Source organism: Pseudonaja textilis, chromosome 6, assembly GCF_049901715.1.
Source record: "Pseudonaja textilis isolate UNSWEBS1 chromosome 6, rPseTex1.2, whole genome shotgun sequence".
NCBI lineage: Eukaryota > Metazoa > Chordata > Lepidosauria > Squamata > Elapidae > Pseudonaja > Pseudonaja textilis.
In genome coordinates, this window is record NC_141995.1 from 33,158,979 (window position 1) to 33,175,114 (window position 16,136).

General features: G+C 33.6%; 1 protein-coding gene across 2 annotated transcripts in view; it reads left to right on the top strand.

Annotated features, from left to right (window-relative positions):
- QRFPR (pyroglutamylated RFamide peptide receptor) overlaps window positions 1-16,136 on the top strand; it is a 70,367-nt gene that overhangs the window by 41,959 nt on the left and 12,272 nt on the right. For both annotated transcript variants that reach the window (XM_087936191.1, XM_087936192.1), the window contains 2 exons: window positions 4,629-4,717; window positions 13,025-13,127. Coding sequence is in view for 1 of the 2 variants with exons in the window: in XM_087936192.1 (XP_087792318.1) it covers window positions 4,629-4,648 (20 nt within the window). In the remaining variant the exon portion in view is untranslated. The remainder of the gene's footprint in view (window positions 1-4,628; window positions 4,718-13,024; window positions 13,128-16,136) is intronic.

Sequence of the window (16,136 nt, forward strand, 5' to 3'; positions counted from 1 at the left end):
CTAGGTGTGTTGGATATGTTCACCATCTTGAGTTATCTCTAAAAAACAATAAAGTGGGATACAACTAAATAAATAAAAGTAAAGAAATAAAATATGGCAGTGAAGAAGCTGCCATCTTGTCATCATTTAGCAATATCATACTGCCCCATGTTAGAAGACAACAAGCTTTCCTTTGGCTATGGCCAAGGATGTTGAACAACAAGGCCCTTACCAGGACAATGCACAGCCAGCCCATCATAGCTATTCATTTCACATCTATTCAGTTTAACCCTGAGAATGCCTGGATAGCAATAGCAATAGCAATAGCACGTAGACTCATATACGTACCTCTTCATAGTGCTTTAAAGCATTCTCTAAGCAGTTTAAGTGTCAGCATATTGCACCCAACAATCTAGTTCCTCATTTACCAACCTCAGAAGGATGGAAGGCTGAGGTAACCTTGAGCTGGTCAGGATCAAACTCATGGCAGAAGGCAGAGTCAGCCTGCAATATTAACCACATCATTTTAACCATTGCGCCATCACAGCTCAGGGTTGGTGCAGGATACTGTCTTACAGCTTGCCCATTAGTGTTCCCTCTACCAAACCATCTGGTTTTGAACTTCCTCACTCTGTCTGGTCAAAATTGAACAGAATTAGGTGTGATCCTGGAAAATCTGCCTTGTATCAGTGGGAATGGAAAGATTCACCTTATTGTGATTGTAGTGCTGATAGGCAAACTATTAAACATATTGTGCAATCTTGCTCACAACATGCATTGTCTGGTTCCCTAGAACAGAAGTGTCAAACCAGCAACCAGAGGGCTGGATGCATCACGCGCAGGCCTTGCTCACCCCAGCTGTGCAAAGGGGAGAAAAAGTCACAATACGTCATGTGATGGCAGCATGATGCTGCGGGTTTGACACTTGTGCCCTAGAAGATGTACACAAAGCAACGCGAGAAGAGATCACCTGGATAGTTGAATTGGACATGCAGTTCTAAGGCCACTACCATATCCCTGTAAAAGTTTTGTATATAATTACATTGATTGTGTGTATAAGTTATTTCTCTTCTCATCATATGCATAATAATAATAATAATAATAATAATAATAATAATAATAATAATAATAATAATAATAATAATAAAAAAATGCGGGGGGGCAGAGCTCTGGTTTTCCTAAACCAAGGTCCAGAATAAGAATGTCCCTATCCCAGTATGTTTAAATGTCCATATCCCAGTATAATAAAGACAGGCCAGGACATTATTTAGAAGGTACTAATTTTCTTCCCATATATATGTCCTTGTATGGCATCTTTGTAAGTCTAACTGCATGTGCAGTTATTCTGGAATTTTTGGTGAAATAACTTGGATTGATTGATTGGATGACTGAAACTATATTCATATCTCACAAAAGTGACTTTGGAGAACATGAAAAGAAAAATAATGCATAGCAGCTTGGGTAAATAACTCATTCCAATAGTAAAAATGCTTCACCAACAGGTTAGCCTAAGCTTCTGGACTAAATGTCTGGTCAATCATCCAAGTCTTTGAAGTTCTACAAAAGGCTTTGAAGGTCATGGCTTTTCCAGGAGGCCTATCCATTTACTTATAAAGGAAACATTGCCGTGTTATCACTTTCTCTGAAATGGTTTTTTTCCTATATGCCCATTGGTGTTCTTTTATTTATAGTACAAGGGTTCTCAAGGAAGAAGCTGGTATTTCCTACAATGTAAAAAAAGTTACATCATGACTCTTGTGGAAACAAAAATAATTCAGTTATGTGAATGAAAGAAAGAACTCAACATTTAGGAAAATCGCTATTTTTTTTTTTACAACAAAGCATCGTGTACATTTCTTGAAATGATTAGATGACTTACTCATTTTTACTGTAAACACTATATACTGCTCTAAGGCCATATTGGGTGGACTCCTTGATCGACCCATTTTCCACCACAGAGGACATTTATCTCTCCCACGAAGGTCCCTTTAGATGAGGGGGAAGAAATATTTTGTTTCCTTTCCACGGTCTCTTACCTTTGAAGATCGTGAGGGAATCCTTTCTGTGTTCTTTCACTTTGAATACTTTCTATTTAAACTACGTAGGTTGTGATTCTGTGTGATATGATTAAGCAGCTCTTTTATCTGTGAATATTTTAAAACTGGATTTCCCTGAACATGACCTTTTGAGAGCTATATGTATATGTGTGATTTGTGATAAGGGCTACAGTTATCTAAGAGCACAAACTCTGCATCTAGATAATGGTGAGTATTGCAGATGTTCTTTATTTCCTTAACTTACCGAATTAGCCAAAAAATTTAAATTGAATGTTTTCAATGAATAACATATCTTTATTTTGATGCAAAAATTGATTATTTTTATTAATTTTTAATGCAATTCACTGATAATCAAAATAATGTAGCTTCAAAAGTAGCTTCAGAAGTGTAAGTGGTAATGAAAAAATACTCCAAAACTGATTCTACTAGGGAAAACTATTTGTAGAAAATGTGTATCTTAGACAGAATTGTAGACAAACATTATACACATGCACTAAAATACATACAGATCACATTATGATCTTTAATGAAAATAAATCCAACAACCCAATAAGTCCAACAAATCAAATAGGTCTACTTTTCTGAACATGGATAGTTCAGAAAACCTAACAATTAGGTTTTTGCTCATCACTTACAGAGTCCAAAATATAGCATTCCGAATATATGTGTCCGAATCTGTCCAGTGTCTGCTTTACAAAATGACATTGCAACCCTAGAGAAGATTTTTTTTTTCTGTGTTTGAATGAAAAGTTGGGATATAAATGATACCAAATACAACACAAAATAAAATGCATTCAACCTTTTGAGACTAATCAATTTAATTATACAGAACATCACATTTTAATCTCATATTGTTTAGTCTGGAGCATAGCATTATAATCTGACTCTGTAATTCTATGTGTGATAGTGGTTACTTTTCTAAGTTTAAGACCATAGCATAAATCTATATTTGAAGATATATGTTGGAATCAGAAAGAGCTTGCTTAGAGTGAGGAAGGCAACCAAGATAACTGTTTTGTTTTCATATAATTGTCAGAATCACAAGTTATCTCAAATCTAACTTTGTGGATTTTACAGTTTGTGGATATTAAGTATTATCTTAAATTAGATCTTTTTAAAAGAAATTGTTTGCTTTTTCTATCTAGTTTTCTTTACAAATATATATTCATATATATTAACATTAATATTTCAATGTAACCTTGTAGGACTGAGCAGACTGAAATGTATAAAATAATGGATAAAGCAAAATTATAAGCATAGATCATATAATTACTTTTTCACTGTACAGCTTAACAGTAATCATTATAATCATATAATTCTAAATTATCATGCATAAATGAAGAATTTATTCATGTAGTAAAAGTTTTTTTATAATGAATCTGTGGTATGGAAAGTAAACTGTTAACATACTTACTCCCTTTTGTATTGTCAAAATTGTTGGGAAGATAAAAATGTCACCTCAGTTGCTTTAATCTCTTTTCTTGAGAATAAGTAATGATATGTGCTTCTCCTATATGTATTTGTTTGCTATAGATTATAAGTATGAAGCAATTCAGAAATTAGATGAGTGTATAAAATTACTCTCCCAAGATATGATTATGGCTCAAAGACATGAACATATTTTAGGCCAAAAAAAAGATCTCTAAATCAATTATTGGCTTAATATTTCTTTCAGTTTTCCTGGAATTTAAAATCTTTTGGAAAACTACCAATGAAAGAGATTTAATTAAGGATATATAGATCTTATATTTAAGTACAGTTAGGATTTGATAAGGGCCAACTTTGCTTTATGCCACAGATTCATGCTTTAGAACTACAGAAGCTTCACTCAGTAGCTCTTGTTAATTCTATTTCTTAAAAAAAATTAAAAAAAGAGTTGTTCATGATCAATACTACAATTATTTATAACAGGACCATTACGTTAGCTCATTTCAATGACCTTTCATCAACAAGGCCTCTTCCCTTGTTGTGTTTAGAAATTTTGTTAAGCCTTGACTGTTTTAAAACACCTTAAGAGAAAAAAAAAATGACCTTTGTTCCCTGGGAACAGAATTTATTTTTAATTTGAATGTATTTATTTATTAAACAAATGTATATAGCCACCAATTTACACATTGGTAACTCCGAGTGGATTACAACATTAAAAAAAATTAAAGTGTTTTGTTCGTAATATATGTAATATACATATGTGATTCATACTATTATGTAATTTTATGTATTTGTTTGTATATTTTGTTTTTTTCAACCCAAGTTATACAGGACAAATTGCTTATTCAGATTATGTTTGAAGCAGCATATATATTCTGCAAAATACACAAACATCATTGGCTGAAAAATATTTCATTATTCCCATCTCAGGGATGAATGTATGATGAAAGCAGCATGTATATTTAATAAATTAGTAGATATGATGTGTAATATAAACATTATTTAATTAGTTGTGTTTTGTTGCTAATTTTATTTATTAAAAAGATACTTGCTGATTATGTGGGTCAATTTTCCCCCAGTTTGATTTCTGGGGCAAAATAAAAAAAAATGCCACCATACTTTTCTAAAGTTGGTGTTAACTTCCTGTCTCTTCTTCTTTCCTAGGAAGACAACTGGCAGGATAAAACCAGATGTGAAAGCTTGAAAAAGCAATTTATAGATATGCATAACAGTCAATCCTCTGATTCTGAAAGGTATTACATTTTGTTAAATGTTGCCCATTTATTACCCACAATCCGTCTAGCTATAGTCATTGTGAATGAAATGGATGAAGTACAAATCCTGCAAAGACAAGTCATTCATGCCAGTTATCTAATATGTAATCTATTCCAATCCAAGCTTTCCTGGAAGCAATTCCTCATAAATCCACTGGAATTTACCTCTGGTTTAGGCTTCAGTTAGGTTAGAATATTGCCTGAGGCTGAGTAGAAACACACACATAGTTTCCAGGGCCCCCTATTCCCTTTCTTTTGCTATTTCATAGTATTAACCTGCCTTTAGCTATTGCTGCAAATGCAGAATGTGTATTGCTGTACAGGGCTAGTTCTACACAGGATAATTTTACTTGGAGGCCCAACAGAATATAGAAAATGCTCTGAGTTATCAGGCTATTTGGGTTTGTAATGATCATGCTGGATCAAATTGCTGAAGGTTGAATACAATCATACTATGCAGACTGAACACTAAGATTCAGCCTCAGTTCCTGATCTCCATCTGTCATCAAGTGTGGGCAATTTCATAGCACACTGATTTGATTAAGGTAATACCAATAGACAGATGTGGATATAACTATAATTTCCCTCTATACAACCTGTCTTTGAACATGGCATGGTGATAGATATCAAAAAAAGTACTTAGAGATTTCACTTCCTATACAATTAGACCTTGCTTAATGACTGCCCTATATAGCAAATGGTCGAAGTTATGCCAGTGCAGAAAAACTAATTTTATAGTGAATGAAGGCACATATATATGTTCCAGGATAATGCAAGAATCATGCAGGATCCAATCTGAGTTGTCACCAGGATTAGAGGTTTATTTTTTATTCAAGCTTTTGGACTCATGCTGGAATCATCCTCATGGAACTTCTTTCTCTCTCTCTCCAGAATGTGTGCGCTGGACTCTATTATGTGTAGTATTTATATGGTGCCTGGTTGTAGGTGGCTTTTAGTTGCTAATTGCTAATGGCCAGTTATTAGGTCATTGATTGTTGTTTCCCTGTGTTGCTGTGCCCTCAGTTTCGAAGTATCCGGTAAGCTAGTGGTAAATCAGCACTCCTGTTGACTGAGAAGGGGCCTATTCCCAAGCTTCAATCATTTCTTTGGCTATTCTTGTCCTTGCTTGGCCAGCAATCTTAGTAACTGGGAAATTGAATGCATGTCCTTGTTCATTGCAATGTGAGGCTGCCAATAAGTTTGGAACTCCTCATCTAACCGCTCACTGCTGTACTTGCAGTCTGTGGTGAGCTTTCTCCCTGTCTGTCCTGTATGAATTGCCAGTCACAAGAGTAATCCATGCAGGGATTCTGGTAAATTACATTAGAAGTTTCCCCGCTTCCAAACAAACTTTGTATGCATGACTTGTCCTCTTGGTAGTCTCTGGATGGAGGGTTATGCCCACTTGCAGATCTCAGAAGTTGCATTCTACTGCTTCCAAAAGATTTTGGTGAATGGCAGGATATATAGTTGGTCTCGTGGCTTCCTTCTGCATTTCCCTCCTGCATGTTGTGCTAGCATCTTGTGATAAACACTTGTGGGTACCCATTGTACCTGAATTGTTCATGTAGGAACCTGCTCTCCAGTTGTTTTGTTTTCTGGGTACTAAGTGGATTCTCACCCTGCCATATAGTGTTCTGATGCGACTCTTTTTATGTGACACTGGATGTTTACTGTTGAAACTCAGAGTAGATTGAATGCTGGTAGCCTTGTGATATTCCATAGTTTCTTCTGTGTCAGACCTATTGTAGCACTGTGAGATACTCTACCTACAACCTGGCTAAATGGCTTGAATGTGTTCTTAAGCGTCCTGATTCCACCCTCGAACATCACAGTCACATCCTTCACACAATTTTTGACACAGCTATGAGACTTAAACATAGCCCCTGACAAGATCATGTTCTCCATTGATGTAGTGTCCCTACTTACATCCATCTCTCCCCACTTAACCTTCTCTCCAGTAAAAATGACTCCAGTAAAAATGTTTGCAACTATATAGTAGCTGTAAAATGCTCATTTTGTCTTCTAAAAATGTATGAGATGCCTTAAAATATAACAAAGCAACAGTATTAAAATCACAGAAAGATTTTTTTAAAAAGCTACAGAACTGGCCACTGTTTGGCAAAACCATTTTTTCTGAATATATCCCAATTATTAATAACATTAGCCATCTCTGAGTAAAAAAGATGATGTAGCAGCTATTATACAATGAAGAAAAGTAAAAAAAATGTTTTTTTACTAATTGTCTTATATTTGCAACCTATTTGAGATGTACTACTTGTGCTAAAATGTCATATTAGCCTTCTCTTAATCAGTGAAGGTTTTTAATTACTGAGTAGATTGTTCAAAGATTTTTCAAGACTTTTGGTGACACCAAATGTTGCCTTGATATTAAGCATTTACCCTTTTAGTATAATTTAGCAGACACAGGTGCTGATTTTGTTAATTATTAGGCATTCTAAACCAGATGTTTTCATGCTAAGTATGACTTTTTTTTGTTTTAACTTTGTTATTTCTATGGTTCCAAAAAATTACATAGAAGCTATTAGAAAACAATTGGTTCTATCTACATTTAACAACATTTAGTTTTCCAGATGTGTCATTTTACAGACAAACAGCTGCCAGCTATTAGCTGTCCTTTAAAATGGCATTTCTTTTTCATATGGGAAACAGAAGCACAAGGACATTTATGGGTTGACAGGCAGATGTTTTGGTTGAATTAGAATGGAATGAAAGTGGTATTTTTCTTTTTTTACCTAATTTACATGTCTATATATTATTTAAATCTATATTTATCTGCATTATGCCATAGCACCCTTTTCTAAAGAGGAAATAATGATTGTCTTCATAGCAACCTATGCGCATTTTTGAATACAGCTTCAGAAAAAGCTCTATCTAATTGGTGACTGCATCCACGCAGTTTTCTTAGAAGCATCTTGCTTGCTGTTGCTGTCCTCAGTGCATATTCGCCAACACCTCACTTTAGCTAATAGTTGTAGGAATTCCAGAATGCCTCCCATCAAAACACTAAATAAGGCTGACCCTTTATCTTCTGAGATCAGTTAGGTGCTATGCTGGCTGAGTCAAACAAGAGTTAGACAGTGCAAATCCTTTTCTTGTGGTGGAATTTTCCATTTGTTTTCAAGGTCTGCATATATATTCAGTTGCCTTTGGAACCTGATGCTATTAATAAATGTTAACTGGAAATTATGGGAGCTATCAATAAAATATATCTGTGGATTGTCACATTGGAGAAGGCTGGATTACAGTAACAGAAAGACGGTAATGCTGTACTTGGAAAGCAATGCTTTCCAAATGCCTTTAATAAGAAAGGAAGGAAAGAAGGAAGGAAGGAAGAGGGAGGAAGGGAGGGAGGGAGAGAAGGAAGGCAGGAACAAGAAGGAAGTAGGAAAGGAAAGAAGGAAAGGAAGGAGGAAAGGAAAAAAGAAGGAATGGAGAAAGAAAGAAAAAAAGAAAGGAGAGAGTGGGAAAGAAGGAACAGGAACCATTTCTAAGTTTCTTTCTCTGCCCGTTATTCACCTGCAGCCTTCCCCAATTTTAGTTGCTTTCCCCCTCATCTCTCAAGGTTATTCCCACCTACCAGTAGACTATATGAACTCAGAAGCAATTTGGATCTGATAATGATCTGAATGCTTTATAACATTGGTTCTGATTTTGAACCATTTCATTCTGGATAAGATATGTTTATAAATATTTAATTAAATTGCTAACAATATACTGAAAAATAGCTTGTTTCTCTAGCAATTTGAACTAACATCATTTGGAAAACTGATATTTCAAACATAGTATGTATCATGTTCCAGATGATGCTTTTGGCATTTTTACTCTAAAGATATTTTAACAGTCTTTTAGCTAGATCTGTCTTGGTGCTTATCCGAAGCTTCCGTTCAAGCTCATACTTAAGAGATACCAAACAGAATCAGATGGAGGAGTGTATTAAAATGCCTAGCATATAAATTATGCACATTTATTTTTGGTAAAGTTATACTGCAGAACTTACAAAAAAAAACCCATGGAGATATTAGAGATGTTTTTTTTTAACAAATTGTATTCAGTTTTTCACATTAAAAACAAAAATCTCTTTTTAGTGGACAACATATTTCCGGGTCATCACCTTTACATACAAATATGACAGCAATTATACATTAATATATGCATACTTAATTCTATTATTACCTTTTCCATTCCAAATTAAAAATAAAGATAAACAATATGTGTTTGCCTAATTAATAATAATAATAATAATAATGGTTACTAATGTCTCTCCTTTTTTTAATAGTCTATATTAACTTATTAATTTAGTTGGTTCTTTAGTCTGTCATATTCCCTTTCCATTACACATTCTTTTTATAAATTAATACAAATTTTAACACTAAAGAAAAAAAACAAGTATAGGTTTCCCCCCTTTTACTGCTTTGAGTGTGACACCTCAATGATTAAAATATACCTTTATTCCCTCATCTTGATTCCCCAAAAACCATTATTTTTAAGAAGTTACAATAATAATCATTACATTTTTTCATTTGGATTCCGCAGCATATTTCCCCCCCTTAATTTTTAATAAGGGTTATCAGTATCTATATTACCCTATTTTCTAAATATTTTTAATTGAAGAAATATTCTTATTACCCCTTGTCATCCTGCAGAATCCCCTTTCTAACTCATCAACCATTATTTCTGAAAAAAACATTTCTTTTCAACATTTTACTATTTCCGTATTTCTTTATTTCATGCACCTGTTTCTTACTGCTTCTCCTCCCCCTCTTTTCCCCATATCTTTTCTCATTCCAGTTTATATCCCTCTCTTTCTTAATATCTTCCTTTCCCCTTTTCTGCTGGGTCTTTCTGCCTTTCCCGACTTCACAGGTATTCCCCCTTTTGATTGCCTTCTTAAATCTCAACTTTTTAACCTTCCTTCTTTCCCCACTTCTTTGTAGTGTTCCCTGTGTTAATTGTCTATTTAAAATGTCTTCTCCTTGAATTGACTCCTCCTCCTCTGAAGCTCTTTCTTCTTGTTCTTCAGTCGCCATTTCCATTTTTTCTAACACAGAGCAAAATGATTCGCCTCTTTCCTGTAGTCATTCTCTCATATTTTTAAGTTTCATTTTTAATTCCTGAAGAGATATCATCATTACACACTCTTATATTTTATGATCATTAAAGTCCATAAAAAAAAACACTTTTACTTTCCTTCTTTCTTCTTTCAATTTTCTAAAATTCTCAATTATTCCAGCCCAGGGTCTATACCAAAAACATCAATCAATCTCACAGTCAGTCTTTCCTTGCTTTTTTCTTTATTCTGGTTCTGCTTTCACTTTCTAAGATTCTTACTTGGTTTCAATATTTCTTTAGTGTTATATCCACACAAGTTCATTCAGAAACAGGATGCTTTCCCTTTTGTTTGAGCTCAAGTTTTTGTCAAAAGGTGGCACTCTCCATTATACAAAGTCTTCACCTTTTTCCCCTATTTTTTTATTTAGGGTTTTTCGAACCTCAATATTCCAGCACAGTCCAGTCTCCAATTTGTAAACTTTATTATTATTTTTTGACAATCTTAAGTCCAGCTTTATTTTATGTCTGTTTATTGCCAAAATATTTTAGTCCAATTTAGTTAAATCTTTAGTTCCAGCTTCTTCCTTTCCTGGTTCAAAGCCCTGCTTAGCTGTCAAAAATATTTTCTTCTTTTTTTTCCCTGTCCCTTTGTAATTTCACTGCTCATTTTTCTTTTCTTAAAAATTCCATGTTACCTTAATCCCGGGGTACCTTTGTTTAGTTGTATTGCCCAGTTGTCCCAGTTTAGATGTTATCCACCTCTTTCTTCCCTTCTGCACAAATCTTAATCCAGCTGAGTCCTCCTCTTCGGGGTGGCCTTTTTAAACCGCTGCAGTCGTCTTTGGGGGGGGGGGAACCAAGCCCAGGGGGGGAGATGCGGCTGCCCTCAACCTGGCTTGCGGCTTCCCTTTACTCCACCAGCCCTCCAAGGCAGTTTCAGCCCCTAATCGTAATGATCAGGGCTCTCCAACGAAAGAGCATGGACCATCACCACAGAGAGTCGCAATCTACGGTTTGTCAGCGAGGAGGCTGAGATATTAGAGATGTTAAAGCAACAGAATTGGGGGCTACTTTTTTTTTCCTGGTGGTGGGAATTGAAGGAATGTCAACAAAGTTTTTATTGCTAATTTTTCCCCAAAGCATAAAACAATTTAGTTTTGTCTCTACACAACCATGTTGTATTGTAACATGGTTGTGTAGAGACAAACATAGATATCATATTCTTGACCTGTAAAATTGCATAGAAAGAAAGCAAGTGAAACTGAATGTATTTGAAAGAAGCTTCACCTTGTGGAATTTTATTTGTAACAAAACTATCAAAAAAATACAAATCTATTCTGGTGGGAGCATAGTATCCAAAAAATTGCTTGCTGAGAGTTTTTTTTTATGGGATTTTCCTTCAGACATATTGAAAATGAACCCCGCCAGTAAAAAAAAAACAACCCAAACCCTGTTGTATCCTAAATTTGGATAATCTACACTGTGTGCATATTAACTTTCTCCTCTTTTGACATTCCTTTGTGTCTTCCGGCCTTGCTGATATATTTCATCAAGCCATTTAATTTAAGATGTGGGATGGAAAATTCACCAAAATGTGATGGTAACTTTGAAATAGTACAGACAAAAAAAAGGGGGATTTCAGAAAATTCCTTCAGAGTAGAAATGTGCATGGTGTGGCCTATTCAACTTTCCCTCATAGCTTTTTCAGGTAATTACCCTTGCTTAATTGTTTTTCTCACATGTACCAAAATAATTATTCCACAATCTTTTATTGTTTAACATACTAGACTATCTATGGTTCAGAGAATATACACAGAATGTCAGATGCCAGAGCAGCTTAGATTATGCTGTCAATATAGAAGGCAAAGAGATTGTTTTGATTGATAGTGATTTTTGTTGTTGTTGCTAAAATAAGGGGACAAATAGGTATGCTAAGATATGGCAATACTGAATGGCACTATTTCAAATCTGAACACCCCCTACAGTACCCTAAAACAAGCCAATAATTTTATCCCATTCATAATGTAATCTCAAATATACATACATGCATACACGTACACATACATAAGAAATATAGCTCTGCTGGTCTGTACCCCAGCAATCATCATTTACCTTTTAATTCTGCCTCACTTAACTGATCAGATAGTGGAAATAATGAAGATGTAAATAAGAAAATTTTCTAACATATGAATAAGATATACTTTGAAGGTATTTTAATATATGTTTGAATCACAGGTCGTAGTATCTAGTGAAGCTTTGTTATTTTAATCCTGAGTGCCCTCTAGATTTTAAAAAGAAGTACTGCAATATTATTTTAAACTAAGCAATTTTCTGTGCTTGTTTCAAATCAGAAGTATCCATCCAAGTATTAATGAATTGTCTGGACGTAAATTTTTATGTAAAAAGAGACATTTTGTATTTTGTATCTGTCTTTACCAACCTGGTACGTTCAAATTGTTGAAGTGTAAATTGAAGTGCAACATATTTGGGGAACACCAGATTGGAAAACTGGATATTGTTGACTGATATGTCTGGAATTGAATGAATTTAAACGGATGGATCTCTGGCATAGCTGTCAATTGTAAAATTTAATTCTGTATCTCTTGTTAAAAAGACCAAAATTAAAATGGAGCTGTGGAAAACGTGTGCCTGTATACAAAAATAATTTCTTGTAAGGTTCAAAATTTTTGATCAGCTGATGGAAATACAATATAGATATAAGAAAAACCTCTGGATGAAACAGTATAGAAAAGTGACCCAAATAGGAAAAAGAAAACTCTTTAATTTACTTGACTGAGTGGTCCTGTAATTCAAAAGTTCTTTTGAATATTTCATTGAAAACAAAGAGGTTTAAATTTAAAGAACTTTATACATGTGGCCACAAAGCACTGTTGCAGATTTATAGTACATATGAGAACCATATTTTATGTTCCAGGCTGGAGATATTTAAGCTTATTAGATCAACAGATTTATATTATCAACTAACTTTGCTTCTTTTTAAACTATTTGACCAATATTTTGTAAAACTCATAACTAATTAATAAGTTATCTTTTTTAACCAGAATCTCCAATCTGACTTGATAGAATAATTTTTGGGAAAGTTTTAGAGTGTGCTTAAGAATATCCCTAATTAAATAAAGAGTTGAATTAATATAGATATATTTGACGTCTTTAGAAAATAAGGTATCATTTATTTTTCTCTTTTGAAACCAGATGCGACAGTGTAGAACTTGATGATAAAATAAGGATTCTGATCAGGAAAAATGATACTCCAGAGTTCTGTAAGAAACCAGAGGACACATCATGTGCCTTAAATGTAAGTATCTTATCTTTGTCATTCTTGACAGCTGCTAAAAAATAGTCAGTTGAATTTCTTCTACATAATTGTACAAACACTTCATTTATTGCTAAATTAATGCAGCTACCTCCCTACCATTGCTTTCTGGTAGTAGGAAGAACATTTGCATGATATGGCATTATTTGTATAGTAGAGTAAGACATCGTGACATTGGTGTGGTAGGTTTTGGACATCAGGTTTACTATAATCAGTTCTGCAATAGTCTTGGAGATTTCAAATCAACACATCAATGAAATGACTGCTCAGGTTTGTAGGGATGAGATCAATACTTCATATTTCCATCTTCTTAAATCCTCATTTATGTTATATTATTCTGTCAGAACTGTACAAAGACAAGACATGGATATATCGTACAATTTATTTGAAAAAAAAATTATTTATGCTTCTCCTTTGTAAAGAAGTGTTATATCATTATTCAGATACAGAAATACTGTCACATGGTATGCAATCAGAAACTGCACAGAGATTTGTCAGAAATACTTTATCTTGAATTTCATTACTGTGCAATGGTTTGGAAATGATAATTTAAATGGCAGCTTCCAAATTATTATTCTGTCCACATTTCTTCACTTTGAAGATATATCAGAACTAGATGAAAACTCATGATTATATGATAAGTCAGTTGTGCTTAATTTAGAGGGGAGGGGGGGAATCTAAGAACACTATCTGCTTGATATAACTAAAATAATGTGGTTTACACCAGAATCCAAAGAATACTTAACAAACTGACATAAATGAAAAACATTGTTTTTCATTAAGTAGTTTTGTGTATCATACTAACATAATGAGTGTTGTGTGAGAAACGACAAATAATTCAAAAATCCTACTACTTATTTTTAACCTTTTTTGGACCTCGCTAGATATTTTTCGTTCTTTCTACTACCATTATTTGTGGGGCGTTAGGTTAATGTGTGGAATGAAAAGTGAGAAGATTTTGTTTCATTTCCCACTTAGACATTTTTGTCCAATAATGATTTGACAATACTGTTTCTTTAATTTATCTTTCTATTTAATCTGAATATATCTGTAAAACATCTGAGCAAGAGCCAAATAGGTGCCAAAAGAAATATCTATAGTGTGTTAAAGCCCAACATTAAAAGATTGGTTTTTAATTAGTTAAATTTCAGCTTGCTATAATGGAACCACAACTCTAGATCTAGGAACACAATAGCCTGGTAAGAATGTAAGTGGATTCTGCTTCTGGTGACACCTGTTCCCTACACATAAGCCAATTCCTTTCCATTATGAAAGTGATTGTCAATTGATTGGTTAGAGAAGTCCAGATGACTGAAAAAAAATAATTCCTGAAGAATGTCTTTTATAAAGTCCACTTCATCATGTGAAGAATATTCCTGATATTTTTGATAACCTCCTGATTATTCTCAGGGATGGTTCATGTAGACCTTGAAATAGTGATAGAAAATAGAAGTGTATGCATGCAAAGTTGTTTATAATGAATATAAAATTATAAGATTGAAAAACACATACAATTCCTGTATAGAATTCTTTAAACCAGTCCAAAGGCACTTCTCTATTTTCTTACAGCCATCTCTTACAGAGTGCAAACCTAACTGGTAACACTTAGACTCATTTCTACCTAGTCATGGCACCCATGTTTCCTGGAAATATTTTTTTTACAAATTGTGTACAAATTGTTGATCATTTCATCTCTAGCTTATATGAATAACAGTCTAAATTTAGTCTCAACTGCAGTATTATTAAAATAGTTTTGAGTTCTGTTCTGGGAAGGCAGTGTAAATTAATGAAATTTGTTGTTTCATTATTCATTACTTCGAATGGAGCCAAATGAATAACAGTGACCTGAAACAGAACTATTGCTGATTCGTGATGAGTGGATAGCACATATTTAGGAGGCAGAAAAGATCAGAGAAAATTTGGAATCCAAATTCCTTTAGATACTTAAGACCTCAAGACTCATATCTTTCAGAATTTGTATAAGATGACTAAATGAAACAAAGCATAGCAATATATATAATCTTATTTGTCCTCAAACTTTCCTATTGGAATATTGTTGATAATACCCATTAAAAGCTAATGTTGCTGCGTGAGTCTTCAATATGAAATAGATAGGGGTGAAAAATGATTATGACAAAATGAGTATTTTAATACACGGTATTGTATAAATGAAAGTGTACAATACAGAAAGAAACTATGTTTTAATGAAAAGAAAAACAATTTATAATTTTCGTCACCAGCCTTCTAAATTTCAGAGTGCTATAAACTTTTCAAGAAATGCACCTTTTTGACATTAGATTGCATTTTTCAGCCTGCTGTTTGGTTTGGATGAAAAAGTAGATACTCTTGAGAAATAAGAAAATATTAGAATAAGAAGACTATAACCACTATAATAACCTGAGGGTGGAATATTTTTTAATGGTACAATAAAGCCAAATTTAATGTGATTTTCAAAGCTACTATGTTAGAAGTGTCACAATAAGAACATGGAATAGATATAAACTCTGACTGTGCTTGAAAATACTTTTATTGGTTTCAACACAGGACACATTTTATAGAAGAGAAATAGCAGGCAAAGTCAAATTGTTAACAAATCAGGATTTGTTAGTACAAGAACATGAGAATTTAAAATGAAATTGAGCGCAGAGACATTTTTTGTTTTCAATATTTTCAATATTTTCAGTTCTTATACACAATTAAAAGAAAGGTTTAAAGTACATAGAAAAATAATTGAAATCAAACATAAGATGGAATTTGAAATTGAACAATGTACAAATGATGAACAAATGATTGCTAAAATGTATTATCTTTGTTGAAGTTTGAAATGGAAGAACAAGTTAAAGAGTGCATGATAAAATGGACTAAGAATTTTGGTTATAAGATACAGATGGATTAGTAGGAAAGAATGGGGTTAAAAGGACTGAAATTTACATTGTGCCATAATTTAAGACAAGACTTTTATAAAATGATGTACTGTTGGTGTATGAGTCC